The sequence below is a fragment of the Neoarius graeffei genome, chromosome 3, assembly GCF_027579695.1.
Source record: "Neoarius graeffei isolate fNeoGra1 chromosome 3, fNeoGra1.pri, whole genome shotgun sequence".
Classification (NCBI taxonomy): domain Eukaryota; kingdom Metazoa; phylum Chordata; class Actinopteri; order Siluriformes; family Ariidae; genus Neoarius; species Neoarius graeffei.
This window is the reverse complement of record NC_083571.1, coordinates 8,379,991-8,407,052: the sequence shown is the minus strand read 5'-3', so window position 1 is coordinate 8,407,052 and position 27,062 is coordinate 8,379,991. Positions and strand designations below refer to the sequence as shown.

The 27,062-nt window shown below is 38.5% G+C and overlaps 2 protein-coding genes across 5 annotated transcripts in view; both read right to left on the bottom strand.

Moving 5' to 3' along the window:
• The window catches only part of armt1 (acidic residue methyltransferase 1), a 92,986-nt gene that overhangs the window by 8,612 nt on the left and 57,312 nt on the right, over positions 1–27,062 (bottom strand). The window lies entirely within an intron of this gene.
• Positions 1–27,062, bottom strand: part of esr1 (estrogen receptor 1) — a 78,107-nt gene that overhangs the window by 24,837 nt on the left and 26,208 nt on the right. For all 4 annotated transcript variants that reach the window (XM_060916350.1, XM_060916352.1, XM_060916349.1 and 1 more), the window contains 2 exons: positions 6,202–6,440; positions 613–729 (listed from right to left, as the gene is read on the bottom strand). In XM_060916350.1, coding sequence (XP_060772333.1) covers positions 613–729; positions 6,202–6,440 — 356 coding nt within the window. The remainder of the gene's footprint in view (positions 1–612; positions 730–6,201; positions 6,441–27,062) is intronic.

Genomic DNA, 27,062 nt, shown 5'->3' with positions numbered 1-27,062 from the left:
GATCTTTGTCGGTCCACTCCTGGGGAGATTAACAGTGATCTTGAATTTTGTCTGACTGTACACTGGTCCAAAACAGTCCAAACTCTTCAGAGATGGTTTTGTAATATTTTCCAGCCTGACGAGCATCAGGTACTCTTTTTCCAAGGTCCTGGGAAATCTTCGTGCCAGGATACACTTCTACAAACATGTGTTGTGAACATCAGGAACAAGGTGTTCACTCAAACCTGATTGTCATCCCATTGATTGAAAACACCGACTCTAATTTCACCTTCAAATTAACTGCTAATCCTAAAAGGGTTCACATACTTTTGCCACTCAGTGATATATTTGGTCATTTTCCTCAATAAATAAATGACCAAGTATCGTATTTTTGTCTCATTTGTTTAACTGGGTTCTCTTTATCTACTTTCAGGACTTGTGTGAAAATCTGATGTTTCTGGGTCATATTTATGCAGAAGTCTAGAACATTCTAAAGCCCCGTTGTATTTATTTAATGTTGGCTGAAACATAAGGTTCAGTGAGACGTTAGTTACATCAAACCATGTGTAACTCCTAAACGTGTAAATCTGTTGAAGTAATGTGTGAACATGCCCAGATGTGTGTAACACTCACCTCCTTTCATCATGCCTACTTCGTAGCATTTACGTAGGCGACATGCTTGGCAGCTCTTCCTGCGATTCCTGTCGATGGTGCACTGGTTGGTTGCTGGACACACGTAATCATTGTGACCTGCGACACAGGCAGAAAATAAAATGCACATTAAATTCAAATATTGGAAATCTGTTTCTGCTATATATTTTTTTTTTTTTAAACTTATCGTCAAGCGCAAAAATTTTGCAGCTCCCATGATTTTTGAATGGAAAAAGTTTATCACTATTTTACTAATCATAAGACAAGACAATAGGAGAAAGAAAGAAAGAAAGAAAGAAAGAAAGAAAGAAAGAAAGAAAGAAAGAAAGAAAGAACAAAACAAGAAAAAGACAAAGCAAAAAAGAAAAAGAACTAATGAACGAGGACAAAACAAAAAAGAACAAAACAAGAAATACAAAATGAGAGAGAGAGAGAGAAAGAAAGAAAGAACAAACAAAAGAAAAAAGACAAAACAAGAATGAAAGAAACAAGAAAAAAACAAGAAATAAAGAAAAAGGACAAAAGAAATAAAGAAAGAACAAGAACAAAAAATACAAACAAGAAACAAAGAAGACAAGAAAAAATAAGAAAGACAACAAGAAAGGAAGAATGAACAAGGACAAAACAAGAAAAAGATGAAAGAAAGAAAAACAAGAAAAACAAGGACAAAAAAGACAAAACAAGAAAGCAAAATAAAAAGAAACAAGAAAGACAAGAAAGGAAGAATGAAAGAAAGAACAAGGACAAAGCAAAGACAAAATAAGAAAGAAAGAATTCAGTGTTTTGTTAATCTACTTGGTCTCCAGCCCTGATCTGAAGACAGAAGCATATGACGATGTCTCCATCACAGATTATTACCCTCATAATCCCGGCACCCTGCTCACAATCCCTGCGTCCTGCTCACAATCCCGGCATCCTGCTCACAATCCCTGCTCACAATCCCTGCATCCTGCTCACAATCCCGGCATCCTGCTCACAATCCCTGCTCACAATCCCTGCTCACAATCCCGGCACCCTGCTCACAATCCCTGCTCACAATCCCTGCATCCTGCTCACAATCCCGGCACCCTGCTCACAATCCCGGAACCCTGCTCACAATCCCTGCTCACAATCCCGGCACCCTGCTCACAATCCCTGCTCACAATCCCTGCACCCTGCTCACAAACCCTGCTCACAATCCCGGCACCCTGCTCACAAACCCTGCTCACAATCACTATTATTTTTTTTAAAACCTCAAGACTTTCCCATGATGGAAAACACCATTAGAAAGCACCGACACTGAAGACAGGAAACTATTCATGTGTTTCACAAGCTATAATGTGTAGTGTATATTTTAATTATTTTGTGTCAGGGCCCCTGACACAAAATAATTAAAATATACACTACACATTATAGCTTGTGAAACACATGAATAGTTTCCTGTCTTCAGTGTCGGTGCTTTCTAATGGTGTTTTCCATCATGGGAAAGTCTTGAGGTTTTAAAAAAAATAATAATTTAGGTTTAAAAAGAATAATGTAAGGTTTAAAAAAAAAAAACAATGTGAGGATTCCGAGCTGCTCTGAGTCGGACACTGTTAAAAGACGATGTATAGCTACAAGGCATTTAAAGCTAGACGGCCTTTCGATTTCATAAAATCTGTGAAATTTAGTTCCCTCTGAAATTTGGTCATTGTGATACATGTACATTTCTGTAATGTCTATTAAAAAAAAAAAAAAAAAACTTACAAAAAAAACTCCAGGCCGTTCTGTGGCTGGGAAGTTATTTAATGTGAGGGGATTAAAGCAAATAATGCGCATGAAATCGCTCTTCATGCAGTCAAGCAGACAGAGGAAGTCCGTGTGTGTGCGCACGCACAGGTTTCCATTTGAGCGTGCACTGACAGTTCCATCATTCTGTCGCTAAACGAACAGCTGATCACACCGAGGTGCTCGCTGAGCGCCGATATTTATTAGTTTGGTCCTGCATTTCCTTTCCTTCGTATATAATATAACGTCTTTTCTTCTCGCTTTCCGTTACTGTAGTCGGTCTTTCACGTTTCATTCGTACACGCACGTCCTCCATTTTTCTTTCCTGTTTCAAATTTGTATCCCACGATGCCTTGCGCGAACAGGGAAAGCCTACCATGTGATGTGATGCATGACATAGTATCTTGAATTGGGTCACGGTGAAGCAGGAAAAAAATAGCAGAGAATTTAGGGCCACATGGCCTTAAATTCATGAATTGTTCTATTTAAAAAATAAATAAATGGAAGTCTGTGATTCAAATTCAGTAGCTTTTGGTCCACTAAACAAAAATAATTGGGCATCGGGAAAAATTCTTTTCATGACCGAAACCTGTAAAATCTGAAAGCAGTATAGCTTTAAGCCTGGATGATGCGAGATATTGTACATATCATGACTATTATTTAATGCTTTGAATTATAATTTTTTTAGATAACTACAAACTTACCAGAATATGATCACAGCATATGTCATTGTAGATTTTATATATTTAAAAATATATATATAAAACTTAAAAAAAAATCCCTCAGAATTTCTGAGATTAAAGTCGGATATTTTGCAAGATAAAAATATGCTCTCTGAGATTATAAAGTCATAAATTTGCTAGAATAATAAAACTTAGAAATTCTGAGATTAAAAAGTAAATTTATGATTTAAAAAAAGTGGAAAAATGTTTGTTTTTTTAATTGTCAAGGAATCACATTGCTTCACTTGGATCAACATCACTTCATTACATCACAGACACCATGACTGAGCAAAGAGTTACAGGAAACGCAGTCAATTACATAATAATAATGATAATAAACAACAACAACAACAAGAAAAATGGTCATCACCATCCCCCACCACGAGCATTTTATGAAGACCTCTCAATGCTTACGCCCTTATAATCCCGTTGCTTTAATATTGACTTATGATGTCATAAGTGCTATGACACCTCCATAAAACGCTACCCAGCTTTTTCAGTAATATGAGCGTGCAAAGTCTCACTGATGTAGCTTATGTAGTTTCTGAGAAAACTTGTCCAGATTGAAACGGACAGATGGAAGGACGGACTCCATTCCTAAATCCCCCTGCGCACTTCATGGCAAGAGATAAAAATCTAAAGCACCAAGAGAATTTCAACTACATTTCTCAGAATGCACTGCAGCCAGGAAGCTGGGAAGAATGAGATTTTTTTTTTCCTCATAACTTTGTGATTTCTTAATTTTGGAACATCCAACTTTTACATTCAGGACTCAAATTATTACAATCTGTGCAATATTTGCTTCCATGGCACTTAATTTTATTTACTTGATCACTTTACACATAGGAATGTAAATACACCTAGTACAATTGTGCAATATCTGCCTACGCTGCAATTCCCTCACTTCCTTTATCTCGTATTTGATTTATTTTATTTACAACCCCGATTCCAAAAAAGTTGGGACAAAGTACAAATTGTAAATAAAAACGGAATGCAATAATTTACAAATCTCAAAAACTGATATTGTATTCACAATAGAACATAGACAACATATCAAATGTCGAAAGTGAGACATTCTGAAATTTCATGCCAAATATTGGCTCATTTGAAATTTCATGACAGCAACACGTCTCAAAAAAGTTGGGACAGGGGCAATAAGAGGCTGGAAAAGTTAAAGGTACAAAAAAGGAACAGCTGGAGGACCAAATTGCAACTCATTAGGCCAATTGGCAATAGGTCATTAACATGACTGGGTATAAAAAGAGCATCTTGGAGTGGCAGCGGCTCTCAGAAGTAAAGATGGGAAGAGGATCACCAATCCCCCTAATTCTGCGCGGACAAATAGTGGAGCAATATCAGAAAGGAGTTCGACAGTGTAAAATTGCAAAGAGTTTGAATATATCATCATCTACAGTGCATAACATCATCAAAAGATTCAGAGAATCTGGAAGAATCTCTGTGCATAAGGGTCAAGGCCGGAAAACCATACTGGGTGCCCGTGATCTTTGGGCCCTTAGACGGCACTGCATCACATACAGGCATGCTTCTGTATTGGAAATCACAAAATGGGCTCAGGAATATTTCCAGAGAACATTATCTGTGAACACAATTCACCGTGCCATCCGCCGTTGCCAGCTAAAACTCTATAGTTCAAAGAAGAAGCCGTATCTAAAAATGATCCAGAAGCGCAGACGTCTTCTCTGGGCCAAGGCTCATTTAAAATGGACTGTGGCAAAGTGGAAAACTGTTCTGTGGTCAGACGAATCAAAATTTGAAGTTCTTTATGGAAATCAGGGACGCCGTGTCATTCGGACTAAAGAGGAGAAGGACGACCCGAGTTGTTATCGGCGCTCAGTTCAGAAGCCTGCATCTCTGATGGTATGGGGTTGCATTAGTGCGTGTGGCATGGGCAGCTTACACATCTGGAAAGACACCATCAATGCTGAAAGGTATATCCAGGTTCTAGAGCAACATATGCTCCCATCCAGATGACGTCTCTTTCAGGGAAGACCTTGCATTTTCCAACATGACGATGCCAAACCACATACTGCATCAATTACAGCATCATGGCTGCGTAGAAGAAGGGTCCGGGTACTGAACTGGCCAGCCTGCAGTCCAGATCTTTCACCCATAGAAAACATTTGGCACATCATAAAACAGAAGATACGACAAAAAAGACCTAAGACAGTTGAGCAACTAGAATCCTACATTAGACAAGAATAGGTTAACATTCCTATCCCTAAACTTGAGCAACTTGTCTCCTCAGTCCCCAGACGTTTACAGACTGTTGTAAAGAGAAAAGGGGATGTCTCACAGTGGGAAACATGGCCTTGTCCCAACTTTTTTGAGATGTGTTGTCGTCATGAAATTTAAAATCACCTAATTTTTCTCTTTAAATGATACATTTTCTCAGTTTAAACATTTGATATGTCATATGTTCTATTCTGAATAAAATATGGAATTTTGAAACTTCCACATCATTGCATTCCGTTTTTATTTACAATTTGTACTTTGTCCCAACTTTTTTGGAATCGGGGTTGTATATTCTTTTTATTGCTGTGGTTTTCTCTGAGTGCTACCAAACTAAATTTGGTTGTATAACTACAGTGACAATTTAAAAAAAAAAATCCTTCTCTTTTGAATTTACAAATTCCCCCAAGAATTTTTTTTAACTTTATAATCTCAGAAAATTTGAGATGTTTTTTTCAGAATATTACCACCCTCCCACCTTCCTTTTATTAAAAAATATTTTATTTAGAAAATGTTCCCAATATGCTGTCATACTCGAAGCAGCTTTTGTGATAAAATTCTGTGCTCAATCGTGAAAATCATAATTTTTTGTTCTCTTTTTTCAAGCTAAATATTTCTATGCATGTTTTTATAAATAATGTTTTGTGGAAAAAAATTTAATAAAAATGGATCATAAATTTGGTTATTAATTATAAAAACGTTATTTTTATTAGTTATTTAATCATTTATATTTCTCTGAACCCATAAAATATGAAGTTTGAATAGTGTTTTATCACATCATATACATCGAAACTGTTTTTCAGGAATTAACTCCGTTTTCTGACGCAGTATAAAATCATGAAGTTGGGATTACCCTGTATACTGCGCTTGAAGAAGGCCTTACAGCCCTCACAGGACCAGACTCCATAGTGGTATCCTGAGGCATAATCACTGCACACTGCGCAGTATCGGATCTCCTTCACCAATCCGATTGATCCTGAAGTCCCCGAAGTCCCTGACGGTCCCGAGGCCCCCACTGCAGTGTAGACATCCTGCCTGCCGGTGGCGCTACAAAGCTCCACTCGTGACCCTGCACTGGCAAAGATACTGGACCTGTGATTGAAGAGAGTTTAAAAAAAAAGAAAAAAAAGAATTGCTGACATAATTAACAGTTAGTAATTAGTAAGCAATTACCAATAAGTATGACACCTGGATTAAACTGAGAAAAGACTATAGCTAAGTAATATAATATCAAGTTATATTAGCATCAATAATTAGTGTGCTGTAGCAAAATTAATATCGTCGAAATTGAAAAAAAAAAACTATGCAGCCAAAATAGAGAACAATTGCTGTACGAAATGTGCAGCAAGTCAGCTGTAAAAGTTAGCACCCCTTTAGGACACCATTAAAAGACAACGTATAGCTACAAGGCATTTAAAGCTAGACAGCCTTTCGATTTCATAAAATCGGTGAAATTTAGTTCCCTTTGAAATTTGGTTGTTGTGATACATGTTTATTTCTGTAATATCTTTAAAAAAAAAAAAAAAACCACCCAGGCCATCCTGTGGCTGGGAAGTTATTTAATTTGAGGGGAAGTTATTTAATTTGAGGGGATTAAAGCAAATAACATGCATGAAATTGCTCGCTTTGCGCAGTCAGGCAGACAGAGGAAGTCCGTGCGTGTGCACGCACAGGTTTACCTTTGAGCGTGCACTGACAGTTCCATCATTCTGTCGCTAAACGAACAGCTGATCACACCGAGGTGCTCGCTGAGTGCCGATATTTATTAGTTTGGTCCTGCGTTTCCTTTCCTTCGTATATAACATAACGTCTTTTCTTCTTGCTTTCTTTCCGTTACTGTAGTTGGTCTTTCACGTTTCATTTGCACACTCACGTCCGCCATTTTTCTCTCCTGTTTCAAATTTGTATCCCACAATGCCTTGCGCAAACAGGGAAAGCCCACCACTATGTCATGCATGACGTAGTATCTTGAATTGGGTCATGGTGAAGCAGGAAAAAATTGTGGAGAATTTAGGGCCACGTGGAGATAAATTAATTATCTGTTCTATTTAAAAATAAATAAATAAATAAATAAATAAATAAAAATAACCTAATAAAATTGGAAGTCTGTGATTCGAATTCAATAGCTTTTGGTCCACTAAACAAAAATAATTGGGTGTCGGGGGGAAAATTCTTTTCATGACCTACACTTGGGGCAGCATGGTGGTGTAGTGGTTAGCACTGTCGCCTCACAGCAAGAAGGTCCTGGGTTCGAGCCCAGTGGCCGGCGAGGGCCTTTCTGTGCGGAGTTTGCATGTTCTCCCAGTGTCCACGTGGGTTTCCTCCGGGTGCTCCGGTTTCCCCCACAGTCCAAATACATGCAGGTTAGGTTAACTGGTGACTCTAAATTGACCGTAGGTGTGAATGTGAGTGTGAATAATTGCTTGTCTCTGTGTCAGCCCTGCAATAACCTGGCGACTTGTCCAGGGTGTACCCCGCCTCTTGCCCGTAGTCAGCTGGGATAGGCTCCAGCTTGCTTGCGACCCTGTAGAACAGGATAAAGCGGCTAGAGATAATAGATGGATGGATGGACCTTCACTTGAAAAATCTGAAAGGCAGTCTACCTTTAATTGTTCAGTTCACATTTTATTTCTATTTAATACTTCTGTCACAAACTGTATGGTAATATATTAATGCGAATAAAATTGAACCGATGAACCATTTTGATCACTTGAGGTTCTGTTCAGTATTAGGAATGGATCAAGCACAAAAATCTGTTCCATTGATTTGGACAATTACTGTAACTAGCCATCAAAAAATTAATATGTCCTATTGTTTTGGGATAAAGGGTTGGCAGTGGGAGGGGTATTCAATGAGAAGGGTAAAAAATTCCATTCCGTTCAATGAGAAGAGTGAAAACCCCCTTCCACTGCCAACTCTTAATCCCATCAGGTCAAGTCCCAATGGGTTAGGTCATGTTTTTTCACACATTCCAACACAGTTCTCAAACTGCTTTTTACAACACCTTCATTTATCTGGTATTTAACTTTATTTTGGTATTTGACTCTTTTCAGTGTGTCTTGAAATGAACTCTTGTACTATTTTACTCAGTTCAGAGCCATAACCGACTCTGTTACACAATTACTCTGTAATTTTGCTCCAACTCCAAATTTTACTCTCTAAACTCAAAATACAGCAAAATTAACTATTTTTAAGGAAAATACTTTTAACTCTGGAAAAAATTCTCAGTTATTTTTTCCTGTGTCTGCACTACATCGCATGCATATCAACCGATCTGCTCATCAGAAATAGAAGAAATATTTACACTTACTCGAGCTGGATCGAGTCAAAGTTTAAAAAAAAAAATTTAAAAAGTTGGGCACCGTTCATCAGTGTCGCAGTTCTCAAGATCGAACTGAATGGCTGTCCTGAATCATGAAATGAATCATGATTCGCTGTCCTGAATCATCCGACGCGCATAAAATCCGCGTGTCATCTCAAAACAAGTTTTACCTCAAAATAGCCTAAACTATGGCTGACAGATTTTATCCTGTTTATTGTGGGCGTTCCTGAGAGAAACCGAAAGAATAAAAGTGATTATCATGACGTTACCATGTGAACAGTCTTATGAATGTGTAAGTGTGCGCTCAGCGCTCCGACTCCGGTGTGACTGAGTAAGGTGACACATTTTATGTTTCATCTAATTTAGGTCATTTAAAAACTATAACATTTGGCAGTGGGCACACAGGAAAATGTAAAAGTGTGTCAATATGTTTATCATGCTTGTATGATAAAAGACTCGAAGATATTTATCTAAATACATGACCTACTCATTCTAAACCTGTCGAGCTTCGCCAGAGAGGCTCTTGACCCCAAAGGATTAAACTTTTAAAAATTATAAATCTTTGAGGGATTTGAAGAAAACAACCCTGAGTGTAAAAGCACATTTCAACAACTAGTCTAGCTAACTGTTTTTCCAGGTGTTGCATCTCTGTAGAAAATCCGTAACTAAATGTTACAGTGCTGAAATACGATCAGCAATAAGCTTCGTGTCATTCCAAAACTAGGTTTGCTGTTTCTGGAAAATGTTCACAAATATATCAACTTCAAGAAGGTGAAAAATATACAGGACATGAATTGCAGTTTCACCATGGAACCAAAATAAATGTGCATGTGTGACTAATGCTTGGCCCCCATTATCGCTGCATAGGAGATAGGGTTATTATTATTGACAATAAGAATCCAGTTGGATTCAAAAGAAACCAACACAACTGTCCAACTGTGACCTTTTCATGCTTATATATTGAATTTGTTTTAGTCTACTGGAGCCAAGTGGGATTTATCTTGGGAATGGTTTATGCATGAATCCTCTGGATGACAAGCCAAAGTTCAGCTTGGGTTGTTTGTTCAGAGCTGTTCCTTAAGTGTGGGAAAAATTTAAATACATTCACTGGCCACTGTATTAGGAAAGTCAAACTAACACAGTTTGCTCTCAGAACATCCTCAATTCTTCATACCATGGATTCCATAAGCTGTTGGAAGCCTTCCTTTGAGATTCTGGTCCTTTTCTGAAAATTTACCAGCTTCACGTTCAAGCTCTGATTCTATGGTTCTACCATCTCCTGTTCATTGTTCCTGCTGATGGAACCAGCTTGAGACAACTCCATGATATGGTGTCATCCATGACATTTTCTCAGTATTACCATAATTTGAACAATCAAGCAAAGATTCGATACAAAGATAGATATGTGCAGTTTTGACCCATATTATTTAAAAAAAAGTCAGACTTTTCTGAAGATAAAACGCTTCTACCGACCATTGAGTATGAATACAGGTCATTTCGTCCAATAGTTGACGTATCTTGTAAAAAGCCTTTTTCATATGCACTATCAATTATTTTATATTTCAGGTATTTGTTTGTTTGAAAAAAGGAGGAATTCTCAATGGAATCTGACTGAAGCAAAAAACATTTTTGTCAAGCAAAAGAGTGCCATAGTACATGCGCTTCGACACTAAAGAGTGTACTAAGGGGCGTAATCACGTCAGCCCGTGCCACTTGCTGACCCTGGGATGGGTTTAACTCCATAGTCATTGTAGGCTGCTCGCTTGCATGTCTATGTTTCCGACTGGATCATATTAAATCTTCAGGCGCGGAGCAGCGCTCTTGTGGGGGCTTTGTTTGTGAATCCCGGGCCGAGATGTAGTCCTACCGACCCGAGACCATGCTCTTTCGAAGGGGGAGGTTTAGAGGGAGGTGCCAGTAAAATTTGGCTTCACTGTGAGCTCCCCTGGCAGTTTTATTAAATTTTTAAAGCCTTCTGGATCATGTTAAATCTTTAGGCGCTGAGCAGCACTCTCGTGGGGATTTCATTCACGAACACCTGAAATATAAAATAATTGATAGTGCGTATGAAAAAGGCTTTGGACAAAACATCTTAACTATTGGACGAAATGGTCATTGGATGAAGTGTCCTGAGCCCCTTGTCTCCTCTCTGTACCAAGCCTCAGAGTTTCCTCGCCCTCTTTCCGAATCACGGACGGAAATCTAAAAAATCGGAACGTGCCACGGTCATGAGTACTGTTGTGACCATAACCAAATACAGCACAAAGATATGGCATAGCTAAAAGAATGCTTAAAGCAGTGGAAAAACAAAGAGTTGCACATGCGTGACTATGATTTGTACGGAATGTCGCTTGACCCCGGATTTGTATCTCCACCAACATGGCTGACATCCGGGTTTCTATTTTGCTTTGACGTCACTTGCAGGTCAAGGATAAGATGGGGCAATCGAGGCCATAAATGGATGCTCAGCTACTTGAAGAATAAGAAAGTCTTTGTCACATATACATTACAGTACAGCTAAATTCTTTCCAGCTTGCTAAGAAGTTGTGGTCAGAGCGCAGGATCAGCCTTGATACAATGCCTCTGGAGAAGATATGGTTAGGTGCCTTGCTCAAGAACCCAACACTGGCACCTTGGTGGTGCTAGGGCTTGAACCTCTGACCTTCTGATCAGTAACAGTGCTTGACTGGTATTAAGGTGAGAAAGTCACCAAGACCATATTTGCATAATGTTATGCACTGCTGAACAAATAACTGCATAAATGATCGGGGTACGGCTGTTTCTATTAAAATGGCCGGTTGAGCGTATGACGATATACACCCCGATCAGCCAGAACATTAAAACCATTCCATTTCACTGAGGTGAAGTAACATCGATTATCGTGTTACAATGGCATCTGTCAAGGGGTGGGATATACAGTATTAGGCAACAAGAAAGAGAGCAGTAAGTTCTTGAAGTTGAAGTGTTGGAAGCAGGAAAAATGGGCAAGCGTAAGCATCTGAGTGATTTTAACAAGGGTCAAATTGTAGTAGGTTAGTACCTACCAAAAGTGGCCCAAGGAAGGACACCTGATGAACCAGCGACAGGGGCATGGGAGGCCAAGGCACACTGATGTGCATGGGGAATGAAGGCTGGCTTACCTGGTCCGATCCCAAAGAAGAGCAACGGAAGCACAAATTGCTGAAAAACGTAAAGCTGGTTATGATAAAAAGGAGTCTGAACGCACAGTACATCACAGCTTACTGCGTACAGTGCTGTGTAGCTACATTCCGGTCAAATCTAAACACTGTTTCAGACCAAGTACACCCCTTCATGGCAGCAGTGTTCCCTAATGCCAGTGGATAATACACTGGTACTGGTTTTTGGTACTGCAAAAATTGTTCAGGAATGGTTTGAGGAACATGACAGAGTTCAAGGTGTTGACTTGGCCTCCAAATTCCAATTTCTATCATCATCATTATAATCATCATCATCTCATCTTCTTCCTTGTCCAGCACTGTTACCAGGTCGGGGTACTGCCATGTGGACCCTATTGATCTACGTCATATTGATTGGAGCATAGTTTTACGCCGGATGCCCTTCCTGCCACAACCCTCCCATTTCTGGGCCTGGGAAACAACCATTCACACTCACTCACACCTATGGACAATTTGGAGTAGCCAGTTAACCTCACTGCACGTCTTTGGACTAACAGGAAACCGGAGCACCTGGAGGAAACCCACACAGACACGGGGAGAACATGCAAACTCCACACAGAAAGGCTCCCGTCGACCACTGGGCTCAAACCCAGAACCTTCTTGCTCTGAGGGGACAGTGCTAACCACCATGCCGCCCTGAAATTCCAGTTTCCCCAGATCTCAATCCAATTGAACTGCACAAACAAGTCCAATCCATGGGGGCCCCACTTCGCAACTTGCACGATTTAAAGGATCTGCTGATCATGCCTTGGTGCCAGATACCACAGGACACCTTCAGAGGTCTTCTGGAGTCCTGGCCTTGACATCAGAGCTATTTTGGTGGCAAAAGGATACACGATATAATATCAGGCAGGTGGTTTTAATGTCAGTGTATATTATTGTTGATGATATACCCCAACTAAAAGCCTATATGTCGTACTTCTTTCTTGGTGTGACGTTTGTGATAACATTTTTACGCATCTCCTCTGTGATTAAACACAAAACTGAGAAATGTCAAAACTAACATGTGAGACAAAACATATGATGGCACAAAAGAAATGAGGGTCACATGGGCTCTCTTGTTCACCTTTAACCTCCTCTTCTAGTACAAATAAATGTTTGTTTTATACTAAATTCTGTTATCCATCACACTGTTGCATAACATCTGGAGACAAGCTGGACCACCATCGAGCATCAAAACACAGAGTCATGAGTTATTTACAGTGGTGCTTGAAAGTTTGTGAACCCTTTAGAATTTTCTATATTTCCTGCATAAACAGGACCTAAAACATCATCAGATTTTCACACAAGTCCTAAAAATAGATCAAGAGAACCCAGTTAAACAAATGAGACAAAAATATTATATTCGGTCATTTATTTATTGAGGAAAATTGTCCAATATTACATGTCTATGAGTGGCAAAAGTATGTGAACCTTTGCTTTCAGTATCTGGTGTGACCCCCTTGCGCAGCAATAACTGCAACTAAACGTTTGCGGTAACTGTTGAACAGTCCTGCACACCGGCTTGGAGGAATTTTAGCCCGTTCCTCTGTACAGAACAGCTTCAACTCTGGGATGTTGGTGGGTTTCCTCACATGAACTGCTCGCTTCAGATCCTTCCTCAACATTTCCATTGGATTAAGGTCAGGACTTTGACTTGGCCATTCCAAAACATTAACTTTATTCTTCTTTAACCATTCTTTGGTAGAACGACTTGTGTGCTTAGGGTCGTTGTCTTGCTGCATGACCCACCTTCTCTTGAGATTCAGTTCATGGACAGATGTCCTGACATTTTCCTTTAGAATTCACGGGTATAATTCAGAATTCATTATTCCATCAATGATGGCAAGCCGTCCTGGCCCAGATGTGGCAAAACAGGCCCAAACCATGATACTACCACCACATGTTTCACAGATGGGATAAGGTTCTTATGCTGGAATGCAGTGTTTTCCTTTCTCCAAACATAACGCTTCTCATTTAAACCAAAAAGTTCTATTTTGGTCTCATCTGTCCACAAAACATTTTTCCAATAGCTTTCTGGCTTGTCCACGTGATCTTCAGCAAACTGCAGACGAGCAGCAATGTTCTTTTTGGAGAGCAGTGGCTTTCTCCTTGCAACCCTGCCATGCACACCATTGTTGTTCAGTGTTCTCCTGATTGTGGGCTCATGAACATTAGCCAATGTGAGAGAGGCCTTCAGTTGCTTAGAAGTTACCCTGGGGTCCTTTGTGACCTCACTGACTATTACACACCTTGCTCTTGGAGTGATCTTTGTTGGTCAACCAATCCTGGGGAGGGTAACAATGGTCTTGAATTTCCTTCATTTGTACACAATCTGTCTGACTGTGGATTGGTGGAGTCCAAACTCTTTAGAGATGGTTTTGTAACCTTTTCCATCCTGATGAGCATCAACAACGCTTTTCCTGAGGTCCTCAGAAATCTCCTTTGTTCGTGCCATGATACACTTCCACAAACATGTGTTGTGAAGATCAGACTTTGATAGATCCCTGTTCTTTAAATAAAACAGGGTGCCCACTCACACCTGATTGTCATCCCATTAATTGAAAACACCTGACTCTAATTTCACCTTCAAATTAACGGCTAATCCTAGAGGTTCACATACTTTTGCCACTCACAGATATGTAATATTGGATCATTTTCCTCAATGAATAAATGACCAAGTATAATATTTTTGTCTCATTTGTTTAACTGGGTTCTCTTGATCTACTTTTAGGACTTGTGTGAAAATCTGATGATGTTTTAGGTCATATTTATGCAGAAATATTGAAAATTCTCAAGGGTTCACAAACTTTCAAGCACCACTGTACCTCAGACGCAGTAAATGGGAAAAAAATAAATCATTAAATATAACAGAATAGTTAAAAGGTGTTTAGTTTGCTTTATGTAAACTGCTACATTCATGTGAAAACAATAAGTATAAATAAATTATTCAGATGGTTAATTAAAAAGACTTCAGGCACTGTGTAAAACGTAAATAAAAAACAGAATGCAATGATTTGCAAATCCTTTTCAACCTATATTCAATTGAATAGAACACAAAAACAAGATATTTAAATGTTCAAACTGATAAACTTGATTGTTTTTTTGGAAATATACACTCGTTCTGAACTTGCTGCCTGCGACACGTTCCAAAAAAGTTGGGACAAGAGCAATAAAAGACTGGGAAATTTGTGGAAGCTGAAAAAACCACCAGTTTGAAACATTCTACATGGAAACAGGTTCTTTGGTAACTGGAAAGGCTCAGTTGTTCACTAGCAAGGATGGGGCGAGGTTCACCACTTTGTGAACAAGAATGCTCCGAGAGCACAATATCCCCACTGGAAATTAGGCCATAACTCTGGGAAAATGTGACGGAATTGAACGAAATTACATTCTGCGTGTTACCGACATACAACCCCGATTCCAAAAAAGTTGGGACAAAGTACAAATTGTAAATAAAAACAGAATGCAATGATGTGGAAGTTTCAAAATTCCATATTTTATTCAGAATAGAACATAGATGACATATCAAATGTTTAAACTGAGAAAATGTATCATTTAAAGAGAAAAATTAGGTGATTTTAAATTTCATGACAACAACACATCTCAAAAAAGTTGGGACAAAGCCATGTTTCCCACTGTGAGACATCCCCTTTTCTCTTTACAACAGTCTGTAAACGTCTGGGGACTGAGGAGACAAGTTGCTCAAGTTTAGGGATAGGAATGTTAACCCATTCTTGTCTAATGTAGGATTCTAGTTGCTCAACTGTCTTAGGTCTTTTTTGTCATATCTTCTGTTTTATGATGCGCCAAATGTTTTCTATGGGTGAAAGATCTGGACTGCAGGCTGGCCAGTTCAGTACCCGGACCCTTCTTCTACGCAGCCATGATGCTGTAATTGATGCAGTATGTGGTTTGGCATTGTCATGTTGGAAAATGCAAGGTCTTCCCTGAAAGAGACGTCGTCTGGATGGGAGCATATGTTGCTCTAGAACCTGGATATACCTTTCAGCATTGATGGTGTCTTTCCAGATGTGTAAGCTGCCCATGCCACACGCACTAATGCAACCCCATACCATCAGAGATGCAGGCTTCTGAACTGAGCGCCGATAACAACTTGGTTCGTCCTTCTCCTCTTTAGTCCGAATGACACGGCGTCCCTGATTTCCATAAAGAACTTCAAATTTTGATTCGTCTGACCACAGAACAGTTTTCCACTTTGCCACAGTCCATTTTAAATGAGCCTTGGCCCAGAGAAGACGTCTGCGCTTCTGGATCATGTTTAGATACGGCTTCTTCTTTGAACTATAGAGTTTTAGCTGGCAGCGGCGGATGGCACGGTGAATTGTGTTCACAGATAATGTTCTCTGGAAATATTCCTGAGCCCATTTTGTGATTTCCAATACAGAAGCATGCCTGTATGTGATGCAGTGCCGTCTAAGTGCCCGAAGATCACGGGCACCCAGTATGGTTTTCCGGCCTTGACCCTTATGCACAGAGATTCTTCCAGATTCTCTGAATCTTTTGATGATATTATGTACTGTAGATGATATGTTCAAACTCTGCAATTTTACACTGTCGAACTCCTTTCTGATATTGCTCCACTATTTGTCAGCGCAGAATTAGGGGGATTGGTGATCCTCTTCCCATCTTTACTTCTGAGAGCCGCTGCCACTCCAAGATGCTCTTTTTATACCCAGTCATGTTAATGACCTATTGCCAATTGACCTAATGAGTTGCAATTTGGTCCTTCAGCTGCTCCTTTTTTGTACCTTTAACTTTTCCAGCCTCTTAGGCTACATCCACATGACAACGGCAACGAGATGTTATTTAAAAATATATCGCGTCCAAATGGGCAACAATCAGTACAATACATTCCTTAAAAAGGGCGTAGAGGAGCAAATTAATCCAATTTATTCCGGACCATTAAAGACGCTGCCTTCCGCGTAGAATCATACATCATCCTCGCCGCCATATTGGAGAGGTCAAAGCGGAGAATAAAGATTAGCTGCGTTTAACTGTACCAACAGGTTTACCGTCCAAACGAGATCATATGGGATTACCTTTCACAGGTGAGAAACAGCAAATTAATCCATTAACGTGTATCATTCAATTTATTCCGGACCATTAAAGACGCCGCCTTCCGCGTAGAATCATGTGTCATCCTCGCCGCCATTTTGGAGAGGTCAAAGCGGAGAATAAAGATTAGCTGCGTTTAACTTTACCAACAGGTTTGCTGTCCAAACGAGATCACATGTGATTACCTTTCACAGGTGAGACTGGAAAAAACACTTTTCATTGTATTTGGTCATTATAATGTAATTTTACAAACAGATTTTCCTGACTTTGTGGCTAATATGAAGTCTCGCGCATAATAGTTTATGCGCATGCGTCCTTACTTCTATTGTTCTGGTGTCTCCGAAGGGACCGTCTTACAGCGCCCCTAGAGGTGTGGCATGTGTATTGCATCGTTTTCAGCAAGCATTGCGTTGCCATATGGACCTGATATTGTCGGACTTAAATCAACATCTGAAGAGGTGAGATCGCTCCTTTTCCCCCCTATTTTTGCTGGCGGGATTGCACCATTACACAAATATTCACAGTGAAAATATTTTGTAAGCACGTTTCATGAACCAAGTTATAGGATTTGTTGACAACTCGCATCGCAATGAGAAGATCATTGGCACTACTGGTGTTAAGAATCAGACCATTTCATAAATGAATATTTTGCTGTAGAGCTGCAGTGTTTGTACAATTGCATGTTTTTGCTTCACTATTACTGTCACTATTCTGCTTCTTGCATTACTACTGTGAACTAACACTGAACATAATAATAATAATAATAATATCCAAGCTCGTGTTTCACTCTCACTAGTGCTCTGTAAGGCTTTTTCCTGGTGATATTCGTTACACTTCTACCCGGCGTGAAGCACTCACAGTCATGTGGTTGTGACGTCATCGTAAACAAATCCGTTCTACTCATCCAGATGACTTCACAACGGCAATGTTGCCAGATCTTTCCACTCTGGAACCCGTTCTCAAAAAGATTGCGTTTTGGGCACCCAAAACACCGGTGCCGTGTGGACGCCAGGCCTAAACGATAAGCAATTGTATCGGAGTCACCTGAATCCGTTGCCGTGTGGACAGGGCCTTATTGCCCCTGTCCCAACTTTGAGATGTGTTGCTGTCATGAAATTTCAAATGAGCCAATATTTGGCATGAAATTTCAAAATGTCTCACTTTTGACATTTGATATGTTGTCTATGTTCTATTGTGAATACAATATCAGTTTTTGAGATTTGTAAATTATTGCATTCCGTTTTTATTTACAATTTGCACTTTGTCCCAACTTTTTTGGAATCGGGGTTGTACAACAAAGAATCCTGCCAAGTTTTGTGAAATTCCTCCAAAAACTGTGAGAGGAGGAGTTGATTTCAGAAAGCGAGTACCCTTCCCGGGACGGACGGACAGACAGACATCGCCACAACATAATCCTCCTTCAGGCCTTTCGGCCAGCGGGGGATAAAAATTGTGAGGGAAGTTGATTTCAGAAAGCAAGCACACCTTGTTGAAATTGCCAAAGTACAAGTTTGTTAATAATCAAGGGCATAACTCTGGTAAAATCTGCCCAAATTAAACGAAATTTCAATATGTGTATAACTGCCATATAATGGTCATTGGCCTTTTGCCAAGTATTCTTTATATAAATGATATGTGCAATGTATCAAAGATATTTAAGATGGTATTATTTGCAGATGACACAAATATGTTTTGTTCTGGAACAAATTTACATGAGTTAGAAAACAATCTCTTCAGAATTGTGCAGGTTAAAAAGTTGGTTTGATCGAAATAAATTATCATTAAATCTGTCTAAAACAAAAATCATGTTATTTAATAATAAAATAATATATGGGTAATAAATGTACAGGTAGATGGTGTTGATATTGAAAGAGTTTCTAATAATACATTTCTTGGGGTAATAATAGATGATAGAATTAATTGGAAATCACATATAAAATACATACTAATTAAACTATCAAGAAGCATATCTGTGTTGAGTAAAGCTAAGCACGTCCTGGACTATAATTCACTCCGCATTCTTTACTGTTCCCCGGTTTTACCATACTTAAATTACTGCTCAGTGGTGCGGGGAAATACATATAAATGTTCACTTCATAGAATAACTATACTTCAAAACAGAGCTATAAGAATAATTCAGTGTGCTGGTTACCGAGATCATACTAATTCACTATTCTTAAATTCAAAATGTTTAAAATTCAGGGATATTATAGAATATAAAACTGCCTTAATAATGTACAAAGTAAGGAATTATAAAGTACCAAGGAATATCCAAACAATGTTCTCAGATAGAGAGGGGGGCTATAATTTTAGTGGGAAATTGAAATTTAAAATTCGCAGTGCTAGGACAATGTTAAAAATGTTCAGTATTTCTATTTGTGGAGTAAAGCTATGGAATAGTTTGAATGTGGAGCTCATGAAATGTACAACTATAAACCAGTTCAAAAAAAGGTATAAGGAACAGATCTTTATGAGGTATAGGGAGGAGGAATTACAATAACATTCTATTGATAATATAAGTGTATATATGTGGGTATGGGTACATACACTCACATTTTATATAATATATATATCCGTGTGTGTGTGTGTGTGTGTGTGTGTGTGTGAGATATATATATATATATATATATATATATATATATAAAAAAAGCATAATATGCATAATTATGATATGGGTGTCTGTGTATGTATGGATGTGTATAGTTATAGGTATGTGTACATGTATGTACTGTATATATGTATTGCATGTGTGTATATATGCATAACATAAGTATCTATATGAGTTGATCGATATTATACCATGTTGGTATGTCTTCGTATGTTGGTACGTTTTCTTTTTTTGTTGATTTTGTTTTCTTTTGTATATATAGTTTATTATGGTGGAAAGTGACATTTAATTAGTGGTGGTATAGAGGGTTAGGATTTGATAAGTTATTTACTTCTTCCTAATCCTTTCTGAACATTATTATGTTACTGCCTTGTGGCTATGCTATTCTGTTTGCTTATGACGATGTTTTGATGATTGTTTTTTTTTTTTTTTAATATATCTTCTTTACTGTTCGGAATCAATCAATCAATCAATCAATCAATCAATCAATCAATCAATCAATCAATCAAATGGTCATTGGCCTTTTGCCAAGTTTGGTGAAATTTGTCCGAAAATTGTGAGAGGAGTTGATTTCAGAAGAATGTACATCCTCATGAAATTGCCAAAGTACAAGTTATTTAATCAAGAGTCAAAACTCTGGGAAAATTTTCACAAACAAAATTAAAATCACAATATGCGTATTACCGTCATATAACAAGGCCTTGTCCCAAGCTTTGAGAAATCCATCCAAAAATTGTGAGAGAAGTTGATGTCAGAAGCCGAGCACACCTTCATGAAATTATGAAAGTACAAGGTTGTTAATCAAGGGCTGTAACTCTGGTAAAATGCAACCAAATTGAACAAAATAACTATGTGTACTACTGACATATAACAATGCCTTTTACCAAGTTTGGTGAAATTCCTCCAAAAATTGTGAAAGGAGTTGATTTCAGAAGGAAAACACACTCTTATGAAATTGTCAAAGTATAATTTTGTTAATCAAGGGCTGTGACTCTGGTAAAATGTGACCCAGTTGAACGAAATTACAATCTGTGTATTACCAACATAGAACAAAGAATCCTGCCAAGTTTCGTGAAATTCCTCCAAAAATTGTGAGAGGAGTTGATTTCAGAAGGAGAGTTCCCTTCCCAGGACGGGCGGACTGACATCGCCACGACATAATCCCCCTTCGGGCCTTTCAGCCAGCGGGGGATAAAAACGTGTGGGAAAACAGTCTAACAGTTTAAGAACTACATTTCTCAATGTCATCATCATCAGGAATCACTTTAAACGAGTGCGATTGTCCACTTGAACTTCACTTGTGCACCCTAAGGTGGCTGACCAGTCCAACGTGAGAGGCACACAATTTTCCACACTCATTAAGGCCCAGTAATACATGCAGGTAAGATATTTTAATTATGAACTTCGGCGGTCCAAACATTTGTTTTAGACTTCTTAATTTTTTGTGTGTGATGCATCATCCGTATGAAATCAGTAACCAATCTATAAGATACTGAAACGTCCGTGACCAATCAGCAAATTATTAGCATCCATATTAAAATCCGTAAGCACTCCTTATTTTGTATCCTTTTTTATTATATTTACATAGTCCATGACCTATCCGTATTAGATCAACCACCGGAGTGTATGCATGGGTTGTTTTGAAGTCCAAACTGTACAGTATGACCCAGAATAATGTGCTACTCCTTGGAAAAAACTTCCATGACTATGCCTAAGTTGCATGCATTTATTTCCCTGAGTGGGAGGACCAACTGATATTATAGTCGGGATTATAGTAGTGGTGTGACTACTCCAGACTGGAACTAAATTCAGGTATAGTCAGAGTTATAGTTATTGGTGTTGTGGGACCGGGCCCTTACAGCTACCTTACCTTTCAGCAGTGGCTGGTGGAGGTGCCTTCTCTTGCTCCTTGTGTCGTCTCTCTAGTTCAACGTAGGACACACCTTCACAAACAACCTTTTGCCATCCTGCGACACGTTCAAGATTATCCTTCAAGATTATCCTGCAAGTGTTTTCTCCGACCCCCTCACGCCCTTCTTCCTGAGCCCAATTGACCGTAGAGGACTTGTTTTGGGAGACGGGAGTCTTCCATTCTAAACTTAAGGATTCCACCATTGACAAGCTATATCATCATCAAAAGACTCTGAGAATCCAGAGAAATCTCTGCACGTAAGGGGCAAGACTGAAAAACCAACATTGACTGTATAAAGGACATTACTATATGGGCTCAGGAACACTTTGTAAAGCTGTTGTTCAACATAGTTCACTGATGTATCTACCATACAAAGTGAAAGTCAAATATCAACAACATCTAGAAATGCTGATGAATTCTCTGGGCCTGAGTTCATCTGAGATAGCCTGACGCAATGTGGAAGCGTGCTGTGGTCTGAGGAGTCCACATTTCAAATTATTTTTGGAAATCGTGGACATCATGTCTTCTGGGCTAAAGAGGAAAAGGACCATGCAGATTTTTTTTTTTACCACCACAAAGTTCGAAAGTCAGCATTTGTGATGGTATGGGGTTGTGTTAGTGCCCATGGCATGGATAACTTGCACATCTGTAAAGGCACCATTAATGCTGCCATCCAAATGAACTTTTTCAGGGACGTCCCTGCTAATCCCAGCAAGACAATACCAAGCGACATTCAGCATGTGTAAACTATATGACTTCATAGTAAGAGAGTGCAGGTGCTAAACTGGCCTGCCATTGAAAGTGTGCGGCACGTTATGAAGAGCAAAATACAACAACAGAAACCCCGGAATGTTGAGAAACCGAAGTCAAACAAGAATGGGAGAAAATTTCACCCGTTTCAAAAATTCATAAACGAGTGTCCTCAGTCCCCAAACACTGACTGAGTGATGTTAAAAAAAAAAAAAAGGTGATGTAACACCGTGGTAAACACGCCCCTTCACCAACTTTTTTGGAAAGTGTTGCAGTGTATATTTACAAAAAACAAGCAATCAGTTTGAACCTTAAATAGCTTTTCTCTGCATTATATTCAACTGAATATCAGCCGAAAAGGATTTGCAAAATCACAGTTTTCTGTTTTTATTGACGTTTTACACAACATCCCAACATTTTTTGGAATCGGGGTTGTAAATATTGGTTTAAATGTAGGACTTTGGTCCACACAAATTTTTAAATGCATTTTATAAATAAATAAATAAATAAATAAATAAATTATTTATTGCTAAAAAAGTGCTCAAAAAAACAAAATATGAAGGATTTTAAAAAAAAAATACAATAAAAACAGTAGAAGTGACCAACAGAAGAACATAATATAGAAAGTGTATAATGTATATGCATGAATAAATAAATAAAAGTTACAATTAAAAAAAAAAAAAAGGCAGTAAACGTAAGGAAAATAATAAAAGCTAGTTAAGTCCTAAAGTGTAAAAAGGTTTTTTTTTTTGTTCCCCCTAACATCTATGATGAAATATTTAGAAGTTGTTATAGTAAGTGTGCTTATCATAGAACATCTCCTCTCTGTACTCCAACAGGAAGTGATCATCCCAGCACACACCCCTGTTATTCTCACATATTGTTCCTTTCTCAAGGTTTAAAAGCAAAACAGGTTCCGTCTCAGCTCTCTGAAACCGTCATGTGAGAAAAACATCCAAAGCCATTGTCTTCAGCGGAGTTGATGAGAATATTTGGATAAATATTCATTATTTGGATCATACAGATTTAGTTCGTAGTGTTATAGAGCCATTATTAAGAGTGTAGAATGGCTCGATGCTGAACTACCCCTACACACACCCACCCCACCCACACAGCTTATTATTCATCTTAAAGCACAGGTCAGCGAAACTAGTAGAAAAAATTGCACGTTATATGTGGGCAAGCGTGAAAGGTTAAAAGGTGAAACCTTAAAACAGAAATGAGTCAGTGGTCGATGTGACAAAGGAAACCGAACACAGGTCTTGAATTAGTTATGAAACCTTGCACTGTTGCTGACTAAATGAAAGATTAATAAGAGGAAAGGTGAGCAAACGATGACGATTTTGTGGACAAACATATCTTATGTAAGGCTTAAAAAAATAAATAAATAAAAAATAAAAATTCTCAGCCTATTGTTTAGTTATTCATCTTATAATTTTCAGATAAACTAAAAAAGTTTTCACCCAAAACATTCAAGGGTTCTAGAAATCGCAAATTAGACATCCTGAGATGCAGATCTCCGAGTCTTAATCCATATCATAAGGTTAATATCAATAATTATTATACATACAGGCCACTTTTTCCATAGAATAAAAACGTGTTCTATTCCCTTCTAGTGGGTTTATTGATGGCATGCAATATTATCATATCACTTATACTCCGTGTATTACGCCGCTCTCCCCAATAGAGAATGAGCGTGCAATATTGTTATAATATTGTGTTGTCTTGACGGCGTGCAATGTCATACATCGGAGCTCGTGCAAAGTTCCAATGACAAAACTTTTCTGCTGTGCATGCGCACAATCATTTCCTTGTCGGCTGGAAGAGAGAGATGATGAGGTTAATTCAGTGCTAGGTTTAAGCACTAAATAAATAAACTGAAAACCGAAACTAAAGATGCAGTGAACACCCGAAAGGCAACCATAACTTCACTGGATATTCTTCACGCATATTTACAAGAGAAAAACATACCAATGGACATCAAAAAACTGGAAAAGAGACACAGTGAAGATGTAAAACTTCTGCACTAGCGAGTGACTAACAGTTTGTTTTAAAAATGGCTGTGAGGTTTGCTTCATTCAAAGTGGAAGATTTAAAGAGAAGGACACGCTGAACACCCGAAAGGCTACCAAAACTTCCCTCAATATTCTTCACGCATTCAGAGGTGGACAAAGTACCCAACTTCATTACTTCAGTCAAATTTTTACTTAAGTACTGAAATACTTGCTTTTAAAAATACTCAAGTACATTTTCTGGAGCGTCGTGGCTCAGGTGGATAAGGCGCAATACCATAAATCCGGGGACCCGGGTTCGATTCCGACCCGAGGTCCCTCCCCGTCTCTCTCTCCCGCTCATTTCCTGTCTCTACACTGTCCTATCCAATAAAGGTGAAAAAAGCCCAAAAAATATCTTTAAAAAAAAAAAAGTACATTTTCTGTCAACGCATCGTTGTATTATTGTCACAACACTTAAAAAACCTCATGCCTCTGAAGCAACCGACTGGATTATTTTGTGAATTCACAAAATGAACACATGCTGTGCCATCATGGTGGTTTAACGTTAAGCTAGCTAGTCAATGACGCACCACCTGACATGCTAGCAAACTCTTTTCAAACTCAGTCATATTGGGTATCTAATGTTACTAGAAAATAAATATTTCTACATTTTTTATTTGGCAAGATTATGCCAAATCATATTTCTGAAAGGAATTCAGATGTTAACATTATTCACGTTAGCAGAACTCTGTTTTTACATGCTAATTAACAGTGTCCAAGTTAACTAGCTAAGTGTAGACGTTAGCTGTGGACAAGGCGACGGCAACTTGATGGGCAAATCCATAGAAAGTCATTTGACTAACCAGACTGCATAGCTATTGCAACGTTACCACTAGCTCTAAAAGCACAGACAACTTCATTACAAGCTTTCTCTTGGAATAAAACGTTTACAGACCTCAATATGCTTCCGCAGGTCGGACGGAGAGTTTTTGGAGGCCGTGATGTGGTTCATTTTCAACAAACAAAGCAAACATTTAAAACGAAACGAATCTTTAATCCTTTCAGAAAACTGAAACATGGGTTTGAGGTATGGACCTGGGTGTGTTCATTCCGCGGAAGAACCGCCTCCTTCCATTCTGCCATCAACTGATCATGTTAAATAATGCTGCTGAGAAATCATTGAACTTGATTTTATCCAGTCTATGGACGTGACGTGACCCTAGTGATTACTGATCGGCTGACTCAGTGTCACCTGTGAGAAAACCAATCACGTTTTAGAAAAGAAAAAACATCCACTTTCAAAGCTGCTTCATAGTAACGAGGACCTTGATAGAAACGTAGTGGAGTGAAAAGTACGATATTTGTCTTTCAAATGTAGTGAAGTCATAAGTTTCCAAAAAAAAAAAAATAATAATACTCAAGTAAAGTACAGATACTCAAGAAGTGTACTTAAGTACTAAAGTAAATGTACTTCGGTACTGTCCACTTCTGCATGCATTTAATCTTCCACATTAAATATATGGAAAAACTGTAAAAGAGACACATCGGAGATGTAAAACTTGCGCACTCGCAAGTGACTAACAGTTTGTAAACAAAAATGGCCGTGAGGTTTGCTTCATTAAAAGCAGAAGATTTAGAGAGAATTTTGAAAGTGAAAGATGCATTAAACTCCTGAAAGGCTACCAGAACTTCACTGGATATTCTTCATACATATTTACAAGAAAAAAAAAACATACCAATGGACATCGAAAAACTGGAAGAGTGCGCAATAGCGGAAGCATCATCAAAGTTCTACTTAGAGGTGAGGAAAGTGACGGAGACTTTTACAAGAGGACTTCACTCAGCAAAGCCCTTTTGTTTTGAACTGCAATGTAACAATTAACTACGACCAAAAGTAACTGAACTTGAACTGTCTACCTGGATATAGCGTGTATACAAGTTGGGTTGTTGTTCAGGCTTTTTGGACTTGTACCATTTTTACTGTTAGAACTTTGACTTTGTACAGTACATTGGATCGACAGAACATTGAATTACATTCGATCAGAATCAGCATTCAATATTGGTAAATTACCGCCCTGTTCTTAAAGGGGAACTAAAGGCAAATTTTTTTATCAAAATTCTATGAGATGAGATTCTATTTCTCATTTTATTAAATATCGGAATGCATTTTTGATCGCTATTTTGTCGCTGCCATAGCAAGTTATGAGTGTTCGAAATATGCTCTGTAATATATCAGTCCATGTCAAAGCAACAGCTGTAGACGAGATTCATTGAGACCCGTGCAAGACATCGTAGGACGGAAGTCAAACGTAGAGCGGAAATCAAAGTGACCAACATCTGCCGACGTTGTCAAAAGACAGACGCGCCCTCTTTCGAACAATGATGTAATCAAGCCAGAAGTTTTGTTTGTTTTGATAGCGATCAGGAAAGTTTGAAAAAAGTAGGCAGTAATCGTCATTTAAACTCGTTTTTGTGCAATACTTCGTTTGGAAATCAGTTTTCAAAATGGCAGCACTGACACCTGGCTGACACTTCACGTTTCGAAGTCTCGCACAAGTCTCGTGAAGATCGCGCAGATAAGCGACGCCTGCCGTGAATCAACCGAACTACATTCAACAACATGGCTAAAAACCGAATAGGCCGATAAGTATAATATTTAATTGCAATTAGTTGCCAATATGAGTCACGATATAAGGTTACTAAAACCGAAAACGTAATTGAATAACACGCTAATTAAGAAATAAAGCAAGTTTAAAAATGACTTCAGTTCACCTTGAACTTTTTGTAAAATCTATAATTGTTCCATTGAATGTGCATTATAATAATAATAATGGCTGACTTTTTTCCATGGTCTATCAGATATATTCCATTCA